Source organism: Brachyistius frenatus, unplaced genomic scaffold (assembly GCF_029030835.1).
Source record: "Brachyistius frenatus isolate BFR_SWC_R1_liver_20210118 unplaced genomic scaffold, ASM2903083v1 Contig_172, whole genome shotgun sequence".
NCBI classification, from domain to species: domain Eukaryota; kingdom Metazoa; phylum Chordata; class Actinopteri; family Embiotocidae; genus Brachyistius; species Brachyistius frenatus.
In genome coordinates this window covers 605,075-625,765 of record NW_027210771.1, presented here as the reverse complement: position 1 = coordinate 625,765, position 20,691 = coordinate 605,075, and the positions used below count along the sequence as shown (strand labels likewise).

At 43.5% G+C, this 20,691-nt stretch overlaps 1 protein-coding gene across 1 annotated transcript; it reads right to left on the bottom strand.

Moving 5' to 3' along the window:
• Positions 1–2,914: 2,914 nt before the first annotated feature.
• LOC138632044 (stromelysin-3-like) lies at positions 2,915–20,339 on the bottom strand. Its single transcript, XM_069717310.1, has 8 exons — positions 20,235–20,339; positions 12,208–12,494; positions 7,512–7,655; positions 5,730–5,863; positions 5,426–5,640; positions 5,112–5,316; positions 3,537–3,797; positions 2,915–3,427 (listed from the first exon to the last, which is right to left on the bottom strand). The coding sequence occupies exons 1-8, from the start codon at positions 20,337–20,339 to the stop codon at positions 3,303–3,305; spliced, it is 1,476 nt and encodes a 491-aa protein (XP_069573411.1). The 3' UTR covers positions 2,915–3,302.
• Positions 20,340–20,691: the final 352 nt, after the last annotated feature.

Sequence of the window (20,691 nt, the reverse complement as noted above, 5' to 3'; positions counted from 1 at the left end):
ATTCCTTTAAATAATTGTTGTTGTTCTCCTTATTTATTGATTTGCTGTTGTTGCTACTGGTGTACTTCAAAAATACTATAGCTCAGTTTATAATGTATTTTTCCAACTGAGTAATTTTTATAATATGCCAAATTGGATTTAAATAAAAAAACATTTAAAAAAACAAAAAAAACCTGTGAGGTCATCATATATTTGTCCCCAATTAGAATATGGAGGAATTCAATTAATTTAATTCCAAATGAAAATAGAGGGAAACAATAAAAAGCACAATGTTAAAGTAAGTTTAATTTGTAGCATAAAAAATATAATAAGAGTTAACTTAGCAAAGGGTTAACTAAAGTAAAGGGTTGACTTCGTAAAGGGTGAACTAAAGTAAAGGTTTGACTAAAGTAAAGGTTTAACTAAAGTAAAGGGTGAACTAAAGTAAAGGGTGAACTAAAGTAAAGGTTTAACTAAAGTAAAGGGTGAACTAAAGTAAAGGTTTAAATAAAGTAAAGAGTTAACTTAGTAAAGGGTTAACTAAAGTAAAGAGTTAACTTAGGAAAGTGTTAACTAAAGTAAAGGTTTAACTTAGTAAAGGGTTAACTAAAGTAAATGTTAAACTAAAGTAAAGGGTTAACTAAAATAAAGGGATAACTTAGTAAAGGGATACATTTTGGAGCCGACCTCTAGTGGCACTCGGTGGTATTGCAGCTGAAGACACTTCTGCATCGGCCTACTTTTTCAGACCTGAAGCTACGAACTCTTTTATGTCCAGTCTGTGTGAACAACACAAAGACATTCCCAGAACGTTGCATCATTTCTAGTTAAGATCACGTTCTTGAGCCAAATTTCTGCAGTCAGTGTTTTAAAGCTCTTTAACTGCCTCCGCCAGCTGCAGCACCACCTGCTGATGGTGTTCATAAGTGCCAAACCAGCAGCTTAATTTACTATTGTCCACAGAGCAGTAATCACCTCTGCCAGCACCTTCATGTGACACCGTGTACCAGCATCATTTACAGAATGAGGAAAAATAGTCTCTTTTTATTGTAAATGAAAAACAAGATTTATTCACACTAGAAACCACAGAATAAAAACAGAACATTACGTATTAAAGCACATCAAAACAGTCATTAAAACGTTTAGATCAAAATCACAAGTAAAAGCATCCAAGTTACACTGGACTGCTGTTTTCACACCACACTTACACGTTACAGGTCAATGCAAACATCAGTGTCCTGCACTGATTACAAACAGTGTCATCTGGAATACAAGTGAATGTCCAGAAAAAACATGGTGTAGCTGTCATTTCTCTGATTGGACTGAAACATGGTACAGATCGCACCACGTCATGTTTTTACCTTTCTGAGAATGACAGTCTCCATGTTTTCTAATGAAGACATGATAATAATCAGAGATCTAAAACAAAGCTTGCCAACAGATGAAGATCATAGTGATGAGATTGTATGGCTCTATGAAATACACAAAAACAGAAGTGACTTGTAGAAAAGAACAGATTGTTTGAATTTGTGTGACATGAGGTACTGGTTTGTTTTGAACCATTTAATAGCACCATAAATATTCAAAGATGTCGCACAGCTTCATTCATCCTGGACGTTGCTGCAGGAAATCTGAAGAAATCAATTAGACCTAATTGACCCAAAGTTGATTTTCAATACTGACTGTGAGTGAATTTGTGGCACGATCTGGTCACCTGCAGCACGAAACATCCAAAGCAACACAACCTGTCCCGACCTCAGCTCAGGGCCTCTCTTCATGCTGCTCGTACCGCCAACAACAACCACTCGTTTTCTGTTTAACATCAGTGAGCAGATAAGTTTCTGTCGAGGTTAAGGTCAAAGGAAACTGAGGAAGCAGTCAAAGCACAAATTACATGAACGTGTTGGGAAGTAAAAATAAAGCCTGTAATGTCTAAACATGCCAGACGTACACCTGTCGACCTCCAGAGGGCGCTGCAGGAATGTTGCTGGTAGAGCTGCTCTTTAATGCGCCAGTCTGTTTTCAAACCAACGCTCCGACGTGAAGATTGTGAATTTAACCAGTTGCCTCCAGATGTGTTCTTAAACTGTCCCAAACATTTATAGCCCTGCAGAAGTCCGGAGACCTCACTTGAAAAGTGCCCTGAGATGATTTATGTTTGGATTTTTGCTCCTGAAATGAAGTGAAACTGGATGGTTGCAAACTTTGAGTCAAACGTAAAACGCTTTGTTTCCAAAAAAGTTGTGACGCTGTGTAAAAATGTAAATAAAAACAGAATGTTGAGGATTTGCAAATCATTTTAATCCATATTTAATTGCAAATAAACCAAAGACAACATATCAAATGTTAACTCTGAGAAATTTTGTTGTTTTATGAAAAACATCTGCTCTTTTTGAATCTGATGTCAGCAACACGTCTCTATAACGTTGTTCCAGGTTCATGTTCACCACTGTGCTGCATCACCTCTTCTTTTAACAACACTCTGGAAACGGTTGGGGACTGAGGAGACCAGTTGCTGGACTTTTGAAAGTGAAATGTGGTCCCATTCTTGCTGATATAGAGTTTCAGCTGCTCCACAGCTCCTTTGTTGTATTTTTCACTTTAAAAATGCGCCAAATTTTTTGAATTGAAGACCACGACCATCCAATAATAGTTTCCATCCTTGTCCCTTGTGTTCAGAGATTTCTCCAGATTCTCTGAATCTTTTAATGATCTTATGAACCGTAGAAGATGAAATCCACTAATTCTTTGTAGTTTTACGTTGAGGAACATTATTCTTAGATTGTTGCACTATTTTCCAACACAGTCTTTCAGAGTGGTGAACCTCTCCCCATCTTCACTGCTGAGAGACTCTACCTCTCTGAAATCATCTTTTTATACACAATCATATTACTGATCCGTTGCCATGGTAACCTGATTAGTTGTGAGGGTTAGGGTTAACCCAGTCTCTTATTGACCTTGTTCCAACTTTTTTGAGACGTGTTACTGCCATCAAATTCAAAATGAGCAGATATTTTTCATAAAACAATAATATTTTTCAGTTTTAACATTTGATATGTTGTCTTTGGTTTATTTTTCATTAAATATGGGTTTGTGGGATTTGCAAATCATCACATTCTGGTTTTATTTACATTAGCGTCCCAACGTTTTTGGAAACCCGGTTGTAGAAACCATAAACACAAGTATTGATCATGGAAATCAGTTGTTTTTAAAATGTCAGAATTTGGTTGCAACAGGTGAAGACTTTGGTGTGAGTGATGTTGTATTTATGTGGGTTTGGAGTTCACTGCTGTGCACAAGTTTAGCAGATGTGAGTGATGAACTTATTTAGACGTGGCAGAGCAGCCAAAGAAATCGTTGCCGATGCTGCGGGGGAAACCTTCCAGCACCTTCAGCGCCACCGGGTCAAACTTCCAGTAGTGCAGCCCACTCAGGAAGTTAGCATAACCTGGAGGGGAAACAGAAAGCAACAATCACCTCTGGAACGGCGGGTTACAACGTTTCTCAGACCGTCATCAGCTCAGAGGCAGAGGAAGTAAGACGATGCCAGTCCTCACCGTATGAATCCCAGAAGGCAGCATCGATATCTCTGGGTACTCCTCCCCAGTGGTGCATGCTGCGAGGATGGAGGTCATCCACCCGATTCTCCTGAACATCGAAGGGCCAGTAAGAAGCGGATTTGAAGAAGTACACTTTCTCAATGTGGTCTTCTTCCCACTTCAAAGCTGCTTGGATGTCTGTTACAGGAAGACCCAGCCGCCACATCGATTCTGGTCCAGTTATCTTCCTCTCAGCATCAAACACCCAGTAACTGTCACCTGCCACAGCGAGGAGATGGAATAAAACCCGACGTGAACCGCGTTTACTAAACAAAGACATTGTTAGTGGCCCATAGTTCCCATTAAGTGTTGACAGTGTGTTCTGTGGATTATATAACCAGGACATTGTTTCTGGAAGGTGGTGATTGTTTGAAGTTTACATCAAGAGCCAGATTAGCCCAGGATGTAGTAGCTCAAGGAAATCTGTGTCCAGGTGAAAAAGCTGCTACTTAAAGGTTTGTGGTGTTGCAACCAAGCGGCATCCATCAGTGATGTCATCATCCATCAGTGATGTCATCGTTGGTTTGTGAACGTTACAAAACCTCCAGTTCAGATTTAGTCCGTCACCATCTTTGCTGGTTTGGAGCTTTGGAGCAGGAAGTGACCATATTTGGACGAGCTGGGGGAGGAGCCAGCGGTGGATCTGACCAATCTGATTGGAAACCTGACGATACTACGTCCCGCCCACCGATAGCTGTAACCTGACTGCACCACAGGCCTGTCAATCAAACAGACACGCCCCCAAAACCAGGTGTTCTTGAATCTTCTTTTCTAATGAATGAGGGATTATTTTCAGATGGACCTCCAGAAAACTAAGAAGAAGGAGTGACTTTAGCTAACAACACCGAGATAACTGATGGACACATTTTATTCACTTTGGATTTGATGACAGAAGTTGAATGGGAGTCTATGGAGCCCGAGGCTTTTTGGAGCCGACCTCTAGTGGCACTCGCTGGTATTGAAGCTGAAGACACTTCTGGATCAGAACTATTTTTTAGACCTGAAGCTACAAACTCTTTTATATCCTGTCTGTAGTGTGAAACAACTTGCTGATAAAGCCTGAACTCAGAATTTCACCGTATCAGATGAAGATGAGGTGAGAGGAGTGTTGATGCCGTCAGCGGTCACACGGCTCGTTTCTGTTCACACAACTCAAACTGAGTTTTATTGCATACGTCTTAGCTTGTTGTCCTCTTATGAAGACTTCATCATAGATCAACAGCATCATCATCTTTACTCGCATCGTTAAGAGGCCTCTGATAGTTTTATTGGGGACATGATCCAGATGTCTGTGGCGTCTTAGACATTTCCTCTCATCTTTAAACATGATGAGAGAAGTTGAATGGGAGTCTATGGAGCCGGAGGCTTTTTGGAGCCGACCTCTAGTGGCACTCGCTGGTATTGCAGCTGAAGACACTTCTGCATCGGAACCATTTTTCAGACTTGGAAGCTACGGACACTTTTATAAACAGTATGTGGAGCTGACATAAACTCTCCTCATGAAATAAAGTGTCTTCTAGTTTGCTTCTGTACCTTGGAAGAACCAGATGTTGCCAGACTTGTCTTCATATGCAGCATCGATGTGGTCGGGGATTCCTCTCCAGTGACGTGACGACAAGGCTGGATAGCCAGCTTGTAACTGCCCATCACGTATCCTCCACACGTATCGAGACTTAAAGAAGAAAAGCTCTCCTCTGATCATCGACACGGCGTCAAAGTCTGTCCTGCAGGCGTCCAGCTGCGGGACAACGACACACACACAGCAGGGACAGTTTGTCTTCAGCCCAACATGGAAAGTAGCAGAACAAGAGACTGGTAAAATGGAGGGCTCTGTGTTATCATCTCACCAGTTCACTGTCGATGTCATTAGTCTCTGTCATGTGGGTCGATGTGTGCCGAGGGGGTCCGTACAGGTACTGGATGCCCCGCTTGTCGTCCTCGCTCAGCTGCAGAGGGTAGGAGTCACTGTAGAAAGGACACATAATGGCGTCGGGCTCCAGGGAGTGCTGCAGTCCCAGGACGTGGCCGAACTCATGAGCCGCCACCTGGAGGAGATCTGTGCCTGAACCGGCGAGGGACAAAAGGACGCCGGTTGTTGAACGCATCACTAATTACAAATGAAGACATTTAAAATGTCTCCCGTGTACTCACCCACGTCGTTGCCCACCGTCCAGTGCTCATCATAGTCAAAGTGGATTTCTCCCTCTCTGTGTGTGCGGGGGAAGAAGGCGTGGGCGAGGATTCCTCCGGGACCGTCGAACGGTAAGCTGTCCCCATGCCAGTACCTGCACAAGTACTTCTGTTATTGGACACAAGCAACTCCGATGCAAATATCACACATGTGAAGATGTGTGCTTAGCGTGTTGGATATCCAGCTGGGGATAATTCTGCTCTGAATATTCTGTCATTTCTTACTGATGGCCTCTCAGAGCTGTTATACCGCGCTGCCTTCTTTCTTCGGATGAAACAGACGAATGATCACGTGCATGTCTTCACACTCTGTACTGTGTTGCGTACTCTGGTACTATTGAGCCCAAAGTCCAGAACATCTGCTAAATCAATGCTGCATATGAAGACAAGTCTGGTAACATCTGGTTCTTCCAAGGTACAGAAGCAAACTAGAAGACACTTTATTTCATGAGGAGAGTTTATGTCAGCTCCACATACTGTTTATAAAAGTGTTCGTAGCTTCCAGGTCTGTAAAATGGTTCCGATGCAGAAGTGTCTTCAGCTGCAATACCAGCGAGTGCCACTAGAGGTCGGCTCCAAAAAGCCTCCGGCTCCATAGACTCCCATTCAACTTCTCTCATCAAATCCAAAGTGAATAAAATGTGTCCATCAGTTATCTCGGTGTTGTTAGCTAAAGTCACTCCTTCTTCTTAGTTTTCTGGAGGTCCATCTGAAAATAATCCCTCATTCATTAGAAAAGAAGATTCAAGAAGACCTGTTTTTGGGGGGCGTGTCTGTTTGATTGACAGGCCTGTGGTGCAGTCAGGTTACAGCTATCGGTGGGCGGGCCATAGTACTGTCAAGTTTCCAATCAGATCGGTCAGACCCACCGCTGGCTCCTCCCCCAGCTCATCCAAATATGGTCACTTCCTGCTTTAAACCGCTCTGAATTAGCAAAATGGGGACGGACACAATCTGAACTGGAGACTTTGTAACGTTTGCAAACCAACAATGACATCACTGATGATAGCTGATTGGTTTAAACTCATGAGCAGCCACAAAACCATCATCTGTGCTAACTGGTCCTACACTTATAATCACTCTGTAATAATTAAAATTCTACAGTTTAACAATTACCTGTTATTTTCTAAGTCACTGACGCCTCCCTTCTCTGCTTTGTTAATTGAATATAAACTGTAATATGGAAACTGACTATAACAGCTTTTATAACCGAGTTATCAAGTCAAGACGCGAAGTAGAAAACTGGCCGAGGAACTGAGCTGCTGGAAAAACAAGAGCTGTTATGACACAGTAGCATCGTAAACCAGATGCCAAAATGACGAATCCGAGTGGAGAAAAATGTAGCCGGAGGCACGCGATTAAAAATCCTGCTAAACAAGTCCTGTGCTGCCTCCATTCATGATCGTGATCTCCTGTGAGCCTGACTGGGATACATCTGCTTCAGTTTTCCTCAGTCACCACAATGAAAGGATCCAAAAGGTTCATGTGTGGGTCTGGATTTATAGTTTTTACATTTCTCAATACTGACAGAATCCGCTCAGTCAGCACAACAGCAGGATTCAACTGAAGAACATCTGAGTTCATGAAATGTTCACAAACCAGTTTAAAAAGCTGTTCAACACACAACATAACACAAAAACACTGAAATGTGCTCCATTTTGCTCCGTGCAGCTGTACGGTGTACACCGAGACACGCTGATGACTGTCGAGATCTTCTGCAACGACCTGGTGACCGTTTCTCACCTGTTGAAGTCGATGATGATGTCGGCTTTCTCAGAGCTGACCTCTCTGAACCTCAGAGGAGTCACGGCGCTCCACACGCCCAGCGCCTCCTGGAGGACACGACGCACCTTCGCCTCACTCATCTGCCAGGGGAAACGCATGATCCTGGTGGACACACACACACACACACACACACACACACACACACACACACACACACACACACACACACATCAAGAATACATTAAAACACAGACAGATAATTTTTGCATCTCATTCACACACACACATACACCACAGAGACAGAGACATGCAAGGTACTCTCCTGCCACTCAGTGTCTTGCCCAAGGACACTTCGGCATATTGAATGGACAGGACGAGTCTCTCTTGCAACCAGCTCAACCTCAGCTCCCAATAATCTTGTTTAACTCCCGAAAAGGAAGTGATGTCAAACTTTTCTCTTTGACTTCCTGTCACGATCATCCCTCTGTGACACCAGAGTTCACAAGTTTAGTCACCTCTCCTCTGATCTAACTGTACCTGCATGTGCTGTATCTGCACATTCAGTCATACATTACACTTCCCATATCCAATGCCAACTTCCACCCAACCATCATCCTTCAGTGATGTCATCAACCATCAGTGATGTCATCGTTGGTTTGTGACCGTTATAAAGCCTCCAGTGAAGGTTCTCTCCGTCACCATCTTGCTAGTTTGGAACAGGAAGTGACCATATTAGGATAAGTTGGGGGAGGAGCCAGCGGTGGATCTGACTGATCTGATTGGAAACCTGACGATACTACGTCCCGCCCACCGATAGCTGTAACCTGACTGCACCACAGGCCTGTCAATCAAACAGACACGCCCCCAAAACAGGTCTTCTTGAATCTTCTTTTCTAATGAATGAGGGATTATTTTCAGATGGACCTCCAGAAAACTAATAAGAAGGAGTGACTTTAGCTAACAACACCGAGATAACTGATGGACACATTTTATTCACTTTGGATTTGATGAGAGAAGTTGAATGGGAGTCTATGGAGCCGGAGGCTTTTTGGAGCCGACCTCTAGTGGCACTCGCTGGTATTGCAGCTGAAGACACTTCTGGATCGGAACCATTTTTCAGACCTGAAGCTACGAACTCTTTTATATCCAGTCTGTGGTTCCATCATCATTTCCAACATTATTTACAGTGTAAAAGTCATAAAAATACTCATATCTGCATGTAAGATAGTTGTCCCTCCTGACACATTGTTATAGCAGTTACAGGTCTCCATGTGAAAACTTTAATATCTAATGAGTAAATCTAAGACTGGTTGAATGTGGATCACTAGTATCAAACAACACATAAGCTTTTCCTCGAGTTATGGTAGAATATGATAACAATATAGGTATAAAAAGACTGTTTCTTTAAAATGAAGGGAAGTAAAAATGGCACTCTGACCATAACGCTATCTCTTCTAAGCTTTAACCCAAACCAAATATCTAAAAAGATTTTTTTTCTCCAAAATATTGGTCCTTGAAGAAAAGTTGTATTAAAGCTGGTGCTCTGTTGTCAGTGAGGTCGTCCCTCGCTGTGTGGAGAACTGCAGTTTAAAAACCACATTCCTCTCAGCTCTATTTCTGTCGTGTGGTAAACAGCCTGTTGTTCACAACAACTGACCTGAAAACCATCTGATGAATGGGTGAACTGAACTCGACTAATATTCTACTATATTTCTGCACAATGGGATCATATGATGCAACCACCTGATTCTGAATCAGTTTTTAAATCATTACATCCAGAAAATCAATGAAAAGTGTTATAATAGTACATTCTTGTCTCTTTTATTTACCTGACGCGAACACCTGAACTGTTGTGATAACACAGTACATATGATGATGGGAATTATGGGAAGTGTCAGAAGCTCTTTTTGTGATTAAATCTTTACCTTTTTTATTTAAACATACACACTGTGCAGCAACCCGGTATCACTGCAAAGCGTGAAATAGACACGCTGATCCAGTACAGCAAAACGTGAGATAGCCACGCTGTGGGCTGTCCAGGCGTGAAAGTTACATTAACGCTGCGTGACGAAGGTGCAACAGAGGTATTGAGACCAGGTACAAAGGATATTTTTCTTCTGTATTAGGAGGCAGGAGGTGTTGCTAGGTAACAATAATTGCAGACTGCCATGCGTGACGATGAGGCTCCAATCCAGGTGGTGACAACGTTCTTCTTGAGATGATTATTTTTTCCAAACCTCAACCACGTGTTTATGCTATGTGGTTCATCCATCCATCCAGCTCACTTTGGGCGAAGGCAGGGTTCACCTGGACAGGTCGCCAGTCTATCACAGGGCCAACACTTATAGACAAACGGAAACAAAGACCATTCACGCTCTCATTCACACCTAAGGGACATTTGTAGAACCACCAATTAACCTGAAATGCATGTTTTGGATGGTGGGAGGAAGCCGGAGTACCCGGAGAGAACCCACAGGGAGAACATGCAAACTCCACACAGGGAGGCCTGGATTCAAACCCAGAACCTTTTCACTGAGGCGACAATGCTAACCACTGAACCACTGCGCCGCCCCAATATGGTTCATTTTCCTGTAAATCACATGACTCTAAGTGTGCAGTAGGTTTTATTTTCTTCTACTACAGGAAAACGTGTAACTTTCATGCCTAGACAGCCCAAAGCGTGGGTATCTCACGTTTTGCTGTATTTGACGGGCGTATCTATTTCACGCTTTGCTGGGACAGTGTCAGGACGAAGATGAGCGTCTTCATCGGGGACGCCAACAAGAACACGAGCATGTTAAAAAAAATTTTTACCTTTCACCCGTCGTGTGACAACTTCCACAACTTGTCAGTGACGTCTACCAATAGGGTGCACAGGCGTTTTGTTCTGTCTCCTACTTCTTTTCCAGCACTAGACAGCCAGGAGCTTTGTATGATGAGTCAGTTCCCCAATGAATTAATAAATACAGGAGATCATGTCTTTGGATTTTGAATACAATGAAAATAGTGTTGACTGCAGTGTTTGGGGGTTGATGTGGAAGGACACTAAGTTGATGTTTGATTTAATGTTGATCGTTGTGGGGACATGATAAATAATATTTTATGACTAATTGTTAAAGGATGCAAAAGACTCCCAATTCCTCCCATTAAACATATGAAACCTCTTTTTTAAAAATAGCCCAACATTTTTAACATTATTACAGAAAACATTTCACCGTATCAACACACTGCCTGGTGTATTGGTTAGTCCCATTCATTCTGAATATGTAAGCAGTGAATAGAGTATGTATATGGTAACCTTGTATTGTGTTAACAGACAGTGGTGTCCTTCTTATTGTTCAGCTATGTGTACAAGCTCAGACATGACACACTTGAACCTCCTGCAGGCACCACTGACAGTATAAAGAGGATGGATAATGCTGCATGGAAGAGGTGATGTTGTTAAGACTCCCGCAGAGGAGAACCGTCTCTGTAATGTTCACGTTGTGTCTGCGGTCCCGTTCACACCTGGAGGTAACATCCTGGGTGATCCAAAATGGAAATATCTGAGAACCTCTGTTCACACCTGATATTAGATTGCATCCCACAGACTGGACATAAAAGTGTTCGTAGCTTCCCGGTCTAAAAAATGGTTCCGATGCAGAAGTGCCTTCAACTGCAATACCACCGAGTGCCACTAGAGGTCGGCTCCAAAAAGCCTCCGGCTCCATAGACTCCCATTCAACTTCTGTCATCAAATCCAAAGTGAATAAAATGTGTCCATCAGTTATCTCGGTGTTGTTAGCTAAAGTCACTCCTTCTTCTTAGTTTTCTGGAGGTCCATCTGAAAATAATCCCTCATTCATTAAAAAAGAAGATTCAAGAAGACCTGGTTTTGGGGGCGTGTCTGTTTGATTGACAGGCCTGTGGTGCAGTCAGGTTACAGCTATCGGTGGGCGGGACGTAGTAGCATCAGGTTTCCAATCAGATCAGTCAGATCCACCGTTGGCTCCTCCCCCAGTATGTCCAAATATGGTCACTTCCTGCTCCATACCGCTCCGAACTGGCAAGATGGTGACGGACAGAATCTGAACTGGAGGATTCATAATGTTCACAAACCAACGATGACATCACTGATGGATGATGACATCACTGATGGTTGATGGTTGATCACCACATTTAGCTCGAGTGATCACAATTATTGAACAGTATGCAGACTCAGTTTCACTGTGAAGGTCAGCAGAGCTCCGTCTGCATCACATCACACCGTTTGTACATGAGTCTGCACTGCAGAATGCACACTGTTCAAACACACACAAACACACACACGCAGTCGGCTGTGATGTAATGTGATTTAGGACTCTGGTAAACACATAAATAACAAAAGTTATACTGCAACTATTATTAAGTAAAGTAACGTTTAATTACAGGATGATTATATGATTTACGAGCCGGCTTTAACTCGGCCTTCAATCTGCACCACAAGCCTTCCTGTTAAGCTGAAACACAAACATGTTTTCCTGACAGTAACCGTTAGCTCGCTGTTAGTTGGAGTTGAGAATTCGTGTTGACTTACAGGCGGTCACAGTGACTAAAGAAAGCTAATTTTAAAGCTTAAAGGACGTAAAAAAAAACAACAGTCAGCGTTTCTCAGCACAGACTGTTATTCTTAATGAAAACTATTCATCAGTGCGTTCACAATGAGAGCAGCAGCATCAGTGCGAGTGTTTCTTACTTGTAGGTGAGGTCGGTTTTCTCCCAGCGACCTCCGAACAGCGCGAACCTCTTCCTGCGCTGCTGCTGCTTGCTCGGGCCTCCTCGCCTCTTCTTCTGGCTGTAGTGCGACACGTCCGCCTGCGTTATCGGCGGGTAGTCGGGCACCCCGCAGCGAGGACGCTTCCACGACTCGGTGCCGTTCTGGGGAGTCAAATCCGACTTGGACCGGTGATCTCGGTTTAGCGTGTCCTGCTCGTGTCGTCCCCTCTTCTTCAGGAGAGTGTGGCTGCTGCTGTGAGGCCATCCCTGCAAACACAGCACAGGACGCTCTGTGATGTCATCACACGCACAGTTAAAAACACATCTTCCAGCTGAGAACTGCAGAGTGAATGTTTATGCTGATGACACCATGTTGTCTGCTGCAGAGCAGACTCTCTCCAGGCTGCAGAGTGCTTTCAAATACTTCCCGAGTTATTAATTTCCCTCCGAAAAAGACTAAACGGACACATTTTCAAGATCACAAACGATGATGTTCCCACTGTGCTCCCAAGTTATCTCTCAGGTGTGTTCCTGGAAATGTCTCTTCAGATTCATGACATGGAAATGAACCTGTGTTCTTCCAATATTGAATCCCTTCGTCCTCATCAGGTGGTAACCAGCAGTGACGTCACCCGTTGGTTTGTGAACGTCACCATCTTGCTAGTTCAGAACAGGAAGTGACCATATTTGGATGAGCTGGGGGAGGAGCCAGCGGTGGATCTGACTGATCTGATTGGAAACCTGACGATACTACGTCCCGCCCACCGATAGCTGTAACCTGACTAACCTTTTATCATACATTGAAAGTGCCAGTTGTTCCTAATTGTGTGCAAACACTTTGCCAACCTTCATTAAGGGGCATGAAGCTAAAACCAGAGAATGTTTAACAAATAAAGTCCTCAGCTCACAAATCAATCTGATGACATCACTCCTGAGCAGTCAGACAGTGATGCGCTGGGCGGCTTTCACGCTCTGACGTCACCTCCTGGCTTCCTGTTTTGCTGATGTGACTGTTTGAAGTCAGCAAAGTCAGCTGTCTCCAGTTAGCCTATGATTGCTGGTACGGTTCAGGTTCAGAGATGCTGAGTGGGCAGTTTGAAGCTGGATGAACGCACCGCTGTGTGTGTGGCTGAGGGTCTGTGGAGGAGGTGGGAGTTCAAATCAAAACATCTACTCTTCAGGATGGATGAACACCTGAGAGATCTTCTATCACCACATTCATCAGTCGGTGAAGAACCCAACATGTTTCATTGCCTCCAGTCGTTCTGCGAGACGTGTTTGTGCAGCCGTTATCTGATATCGCACCACCTTTGGATTCAGTGCTCTGGGCTTCCACAATAAAGCGCTTGTCAGAATGAACATGTGATATATGAATCTACAGAAAAAAAGTCCCAACGACCGCTAATCTGTCAGTGGAGACAAAAACCTGTGTCCTTTGTTCTGTGGAACAAACAGCGTTATCCCGACTTTAAACTAAATCAGGTGAACCTCAGTCACGTAAACACACAGAGCATGAAGGGGAATTAAAGGTGCTGATTTATTGTGAATCCTCCGCTGTTTGAGAACAAATAAGACAATGAATGAGAAGAATTTCATGCTTAGGCAAAGCTTCAGAGCTCTCTAATGTAAAAAGATGGTGGATTGATTGGATGGATTATGGATTGACAGTGAAAAGCCTGCTTGGACTGAGTCATCCTCAGAAACCCAACAACAACGAGGTGTGTGGAATTAACCGAGGCGTGCCTGCTCAGCAGCGGGGCGTTTACTGCTGAAAGAAATACTTACATATTTTCATCATTATGTTTTGAAGAAGACTGAAACCATCAACCAATCATCAAACAAGCTTTCCTGAGCAGTTGAGCTACGCACATTAACATGACCGCTGGTACGTGAACATCAGTGATGTCACCGTGGAAACCTGAAACTGGAGCAGAGAAACATCAGATTGTGGTTTAAACTTTTGGGGAAGAAAATCTTTATCATGCACGCTCACAGCCAAGTGTTCCTGAGCCCATGCAGTGATTTCCACCACAGACTTTTTAAAGCAGTGCCAAAGATCACAGCCGTCCAATACTGGTTTTCAGTCCTGTTCCTTGCATCAGAGTTTGAATCACATTTTTAGGAAACAGAAAATCTTCAAGACATCCGCTCACAGCGTGTTGAAAACAGGAACCTTGCCTGTTCTCAACAGTCGTGTTGTCATGTTGGAGAAGCCTGTTGCCATGGCGCCACAGATCAGGTGGTCTGCAGCGAATGTTTTCCCTCAGACGCCTCAGAAGGTCTCAGTCGAACTTTTTGTTGACAGTCTGACAACCAGCTAACAAAGCTAACAAACTGCTACTTTAGCTTAAATCAGCTAAACATCTAATATCGATAACGATCAGCTAACATCGAGCTAACAAACTCAACTAAACTCAAGTTAACAACCAGCTAACAATACTAACAATCAGCTAATTTTGCTAAAAACAGCTAAACTGAAGTTAACAACCAGCTGACAACACCAGCACCCCTCAGAACCTCAGAAGGTCCCGGTGGAACTCGGTGTTGACAGTCTGACTCTGGGGAACGAATTCACGGTGACACAAAGAAACCCCACCTGGTGTCTTGAACGTGATGTCACCAGAACACCTCGCCCGGCTTATCGCTCCATCTGTTGACCATTTACAGAGTTTGACCCAAAATCTGTTGTTTCTCCGCTCCAGTTTGAGGTTTCCATGGTGACATCACTGATGTTCACGTAGCAGCGGTGATCACTCAGTGATGATGTTGATCGAGAACTTGAATACTTCCTCGTGAAGGTTGTTGCTTCCTGCTGCTCCGTCTGCATCACCGTGCTGCGTTGAGCACCAACAGACTCTGAACTTTGTGTCTGCAGCTCGTACGTCGAACCACAAGAACACAACTTTTTCATCGATATTGGAACTTTTACGAATTTCCTCGAGCCGTCGCCCATCAGGCAGCACTGTTGTGTTTGACTAAACATGTTTTACTAAACATATGAACGGTCTCCAAACACAGTTGTAGATGGATACAAGTCATACAAACATAAACAAGATGATTTAAGATTCGTTTTTTAAAATACAATAACATTTTTATGGTTTGATGCAAAGAAACACGGAGCGTCGTTTCTACACGGCGTCCTGCTACGAAAAAACACAACTGGACAAATGAGTCGATCGGGAGCTTCTATCCGCTGTGAACGTAAAACAAACTCCCACCGGATTACACCACGCTCGGCTGCACAACTGTGTGTGTGTGTGTGTGTGTGTGTGTGTGTGTGTGTGTGTGTGTGTGTGTGTGTGTGTGTGTGTGTGTGTGTGTGTGTGTGTGTGTGTGTGTGTGTGTGTGTGTGTGTGTGTGTGATACCCGGTGGTGGTCTGGCAGGGCTGAAGAGGCTTTAACTCACTTGAAGTCAACGGCTGAGCTGACAGGCAGTTCAATTTAAGATGAGTGACAGAAGTGAGTAAAACCTGTGGTCAGGCTGCACATTTTCATTTAAAAAGCATAAACACAGTCACGACACGGAGACAAAGCCGTGTGTGTGCCGGGGGAATCCTGCCAACGGGCCGACATGTCGCCACAGGACACGGCGGTTGCTGCATCTCGCCCAGACCGGCGTGCCCGAGCTGCAACCCAACCTCCCGATCCGTCTGCAGACACGGCCGCTGCAGTTTCATCTAATAGATGGCATCTGTTACACGGGGAGTCTTTGTTGATGACACTCAGACATGCCAACATAGTGGGTGCATGCAGGCAGGAACATGTTCACACACACACACACACACACACACACACACACACACACACACACACACACACACACACACACACACACACACACACACACACACACACACACACACACACACACACAGAGCAGATGTCTGGAAATTCCCTGTTCAGTCATGACATCAGGTCACCTGCACCGTAACACAGGATGTTATAAAAGGCTCTCAAGGATGCTGATCTGACACTACTGGGGAACACCAGCGTTACATCCATGATTAGATTCACGTCTTCAGACAAAAAAAGTCGTCCAAACTTGAGATAAACGATGAGCAGAGTCGATAAAATCTCCAAAAGGAAAACTTTCAAACCACAGAAAGTCCTGCTTATCGGCAGGCAGCAAGTGTTTTGCACACAAAGCGTCAGATTGTGCCAAGAGAAGGGAATGTTTGGAGGATAATGAGGATTAACATGAGTGGAGAGATCATCCTCCACCATCAACATCTCCCACTAAATCTTCCAACAACAAGCCCGTCACACGGAGCCTCAACTCACCACCACATCACAAAAACCTCCACAAGTACAACTCAGTCCCTCCAGGGTTCGCAGGAAATAACACCAATTCAAGCAAACTCAGCAATATTTGTGAGAGCTTGTAATTTTTTTTAATTCCCTGAAAGTTTTAAAGGCATTAAGTAAGTATTTTCAAACAAAACTCATCACCAAATAACAGAAACAGAGAAAAGCTATTTCACTTTTAAAGAGTTTTTTTGTAACTTTTTGTAATCCAAAAAAAGCTGGAATAAAAAGGTTAAAACTAAATTATTTTCTGTGATGTGCAGCAAGATTATTATCACAGGAACGTATTACATATTATTGTTTATCAGGCAAAAATCTCATTTTTTTATCTCCACGCAAAAAATTACATCAATATTTTGTTCAAAATCTGTTGCAACATTAAACATTTTTGATCACAATAATCACATAAAAACTCCTGGAAGGACTGGAAACTATCATCGGTCAGACAGACCTGTTGGATTATTCATACTGATGCAGCGTTTTGCTGTTGTAGCTGCTGGCGATGGACCGAGTTTTAACAGTCGGGTAGTTTAGTCTTCACTGTGAGCAAACGCTGCACTAATTAATGAGTTGTTTGGTCTATAAAATGTCAGAAAATGATTTTTAAAAACTTCCATCACAGTTTTCAGAGTCCAACATGATATACAGTCCAAAACCCAAACACATTCAGCCAGTGAGGAAAACAGGAAACGCATCAGGGACAACACGTTTGGCCCAGTTTGGATTTACAATATTTGTTTTGATTGATTCATTTTTGTGGATCAGTAAATCAAACGGTGGTTTCAGCTCTGTTCAAGAGTTTAAATAAATCTGAGATCATGAAGAGATCATGAGTGGGGGAGAAACTTTCTGGACTTGGACTTTCTGATAATAATTTTAACTTTTCAAAACTTTTACGAGAATGTGTAGAAATGTTTAAAGATGAGAGGAAATGTCTAAGACGCCACAGACATCTGGATCATGTCCCCAATAAAACTATCAGAGGCCTCTTAACGATGCGAGTAAAGATGATGATGCTGTTGATCTATGATGAAGTCTTCATAAGAGGACAACAAGCTAAGACGTATGCAATAAAACTCAGTTTGAGTTGTGTGAACAGAAACGAGCCGTGTGACCGCTGACGGCATCAACACTCCTCTCACCTCATCTTCATCTGATACGGTGAAATTCTGAGTTCAGGCTTTATCAGCAAGTTGTTTCACACTACAGACTGGATATAAAAGAGTTTGTAGCTTCCAGGTCTGTAAAATGGTTCTGATCCAGAAGTGTCTTCAGCTGCAATACCAGCGAGTGCCACTAGAGGTCGGCTCCAAAAAGCCTCCGGCTCCATAGACTCCCATTCAACTTCTCTCATCAAATCCAAAGTGAATAAAATGTGTCCATCAGTTATCTCGGTGTTGTTAGCTAAAGTCACTCCTTCTTCTTAGTTTTCTGGAGGTCCATCTGAAAATAATCCCTCATTCATTAGAAAAGAAGATTCAAGAAGACCTGTTTTTGGGGGCGTGTCTGTTTGATTGACAGGCCTGTGGTGTAGTCAGGTTACAGCTATCGGTGGGCGGGACGTAGTATCGTCAGGTTTCCAATCAGATCGGTCAGATCCACCGCTGGCTCCTCCCCCAGCTCGTCCAAATATGGTCACTTCCTGCTCCAAACTGCTCCGAACTAACAAAGATGGTGACGGACAGAATCTGAACTGGAGGACTGATAATGTTCACAAACCAACGATGACCTCACTGATGGATGATGACATCACTGATAGGGGGTGATTGGCCGAGATTAAAGCTGAGTGGCAGGTGGGCGTAGCCAGGCTATGAACGTCTAAATGATATTGAAGGATTCATATGAACATATTTAAATTGTATAATTCATGTCAGACACTTTGAGATGACACTTTTTGAATCTTGTTTTAAAGTTTTTGTGAAGGAAGATTTGTTGTTTTTTAAATGTAATTTCTGTCCAAGTCTAAAGAAGAAAGTTTTCACTGGTCAACCAGCGACTTCTTGTGAAGACCAAAGGTGGAGACATTTTGATCGTTGACTGTTTTTCTGTGTCGTCCACTCTGTAATCTTTAGAGTGTAACAGAAGCTCATACTGAAAATGTGCATCTTTCTGTGGTCAGTTTTGGGCCTATTTAAACAAACCTTAAAGCTTCATAACTTCCCATGTCAAAATATCCAGGATCAGTTTCTCAGATTGGTGCATTTTTAAAGGAAAGTTTTGACCTTGAAGTTTATGAGCAACATCAGGTTATCAGTGGAGATGTTTTTGTGGAAAATCTCAACATGAAATCATTATTATTGTACGAAATACAAGCTAGAGCCCGACCAATATATAATCAGTGCATGTTATCCTCTGAAAGCTTCTTTTACAAAAAAACAGATGTTCTGCAGTAAGTTCAGTTCGATAAGTTGGTGAATTTCACCTGAGTTCTGGTTCTGGTTCTGTTGGAGGTTTCTTCCTGTTCAAAGAACGTTTTCCCTCCTATCTGACGTATGAACAGTTGAATTGTTGAGTTTCTCTGTATGATGCTGTAAAGTTTTCTTGTGAGGACTTTACTGTGTTGAGTGCCATGAAATAATGTGCGCTGTGATCTGGAGCTTTATAAAGAAAACTGAACTGAATTGAATTAGAAATACTTCTATTTGTGTGTTTATAATTGTTTATAAAGTTTAAATTTACAGTGAAGTTTCCTGTTTCAGAGCTCTGATGTCAGTCTGGACAATAAACTGAACGAGATGCTGCGACCATTACAGATCTGGGTCACAAGTGCTGACCAATAAAACTATAAATACAGGCAGCACTTCACTAAATGTGACATTCAACCTCTCAGTGATGAACCCGCCAAGAAACAAATTCCTGCAAAGCAGACGAGCAGAAACGTCCTTCGCTGTCAATCATAGGGTGACTTATGGGATGAGCTCAGACAGCAGACTGTCAGGACTCGACAGCACCTCACCGAGATCAATCTCAGCAACAAGTCTGATTTCAGCGTTAAGATGAAGCACCTAAACATGAAGAATGACGTGGTGCCGTCCTGTTTGGTGGATACGAGCGAGCCGAAGTTCATCCAGCAGCCGGCTGCCTCCGTCTGTCCTCCCCCATGTGTTTCTCTCTCCAAGAAACGATCTGCTGTTTTCTCCTTTTTCCCCTGAGTCAGCAAACCAGCGGCGTTTTGAACCTCCACCGGCTGCCAGATGACTTGCCTCTGCCTGCTCGCTCTGACTCTCCGTCACTGAAAAGCAGGTCTGGCATCCATCAGGCCGCAGACAGCTGGAGACCAACGCTGTGCTGGTTGAACGCAGCGTGCAGTGACGACATTTAACGAGTAATAATGCAGCAAAAATACAATTTTAGGCCAAAATAAAAGATTATTGTCAAAAGCTGCTGTTTCAGGATCAGTTGCTCTTTGTTCATAATGATATTTGTTGTTCATCACATCAGTCAGATACATCAGGAACAAAAGTGTGAAGAATGTCGGTCCTGCTGGAAACTGAAGCGTTCATGTGTGAAACACTGAAGTCTGATCAGAAACACGTCATCAGCAATTCAACTGCACACTTTACTGCCTGAACTACATGCAGATATGAATGAACTGAGATTTCCTGTCACACTTGCAGCCTCCTCTAACGTCCCGCTCTGCTCAGCCTCTCTCTAAGGCGCACTCTCCCGCCTCTAAACTTTTCATACCTGTGTTGGACTCACCTGTGGCTGCTTCGCGGCTCTGCGCTCGTGCACCGGCAGAGACTGCACGCAGAGGAAAAGGTGCAAAGGCAAGATGCCGCCGCAAAACACGACCGCGCGCATCATGTTGTCTCGCAGACGCGGCTGGAGAGGTGACCGAGCAGCGGGACGGCAGGAGGAGGAGGAGGAGGAAGAGGAGGACTGGTGGCAGGGAAGCCTGACGCGGGCTTTTGTCCTCCTCAGATGACACCTACAGCTCGACTACGACACACGTGATTTAACCCTTTCAGTCCCAACGAGCAGCAGTAAACTGGAGCCTCCATCAGACTGTTGCAGCAGACAGTGACATGAAATGAAGGAGCTGCTTAGGTGTGTTCAAGTGACTTTAACGTACAACATCATGTTGTATTTCTTAGCTATTCCTCATGAAAGTGTGTTGGGGGTAGAGGCCAGAGTTTCCCAGCATGCACTGAGCTCC

Excerpts from the sequence above, each read along its gene's own strand:
- LOC138632044 (XM_069717310.1), bottom strand. The coding sequence starts at position 20,339 with ATGATGCGCGCGGTCGTGTTTTGCGGCGGCATCTTGCCTTTGCACCTT. Across the intron at positions 12,495-20,234 it reads GAGCCGCGAAGCAGCCACAG|GGATGGCCTCACAGCAGCAG; the intron begins GTGAGTCCAACA and ends CTGTGTTTGCAG. Across the intron at positions 7,656-12,207 it reads AAAACCGACCTCACCTACAA|GATCATGCGTTTCCCCTGGC; the intron begins GTAAGAAACACT and ends TGTGTCCACCAG.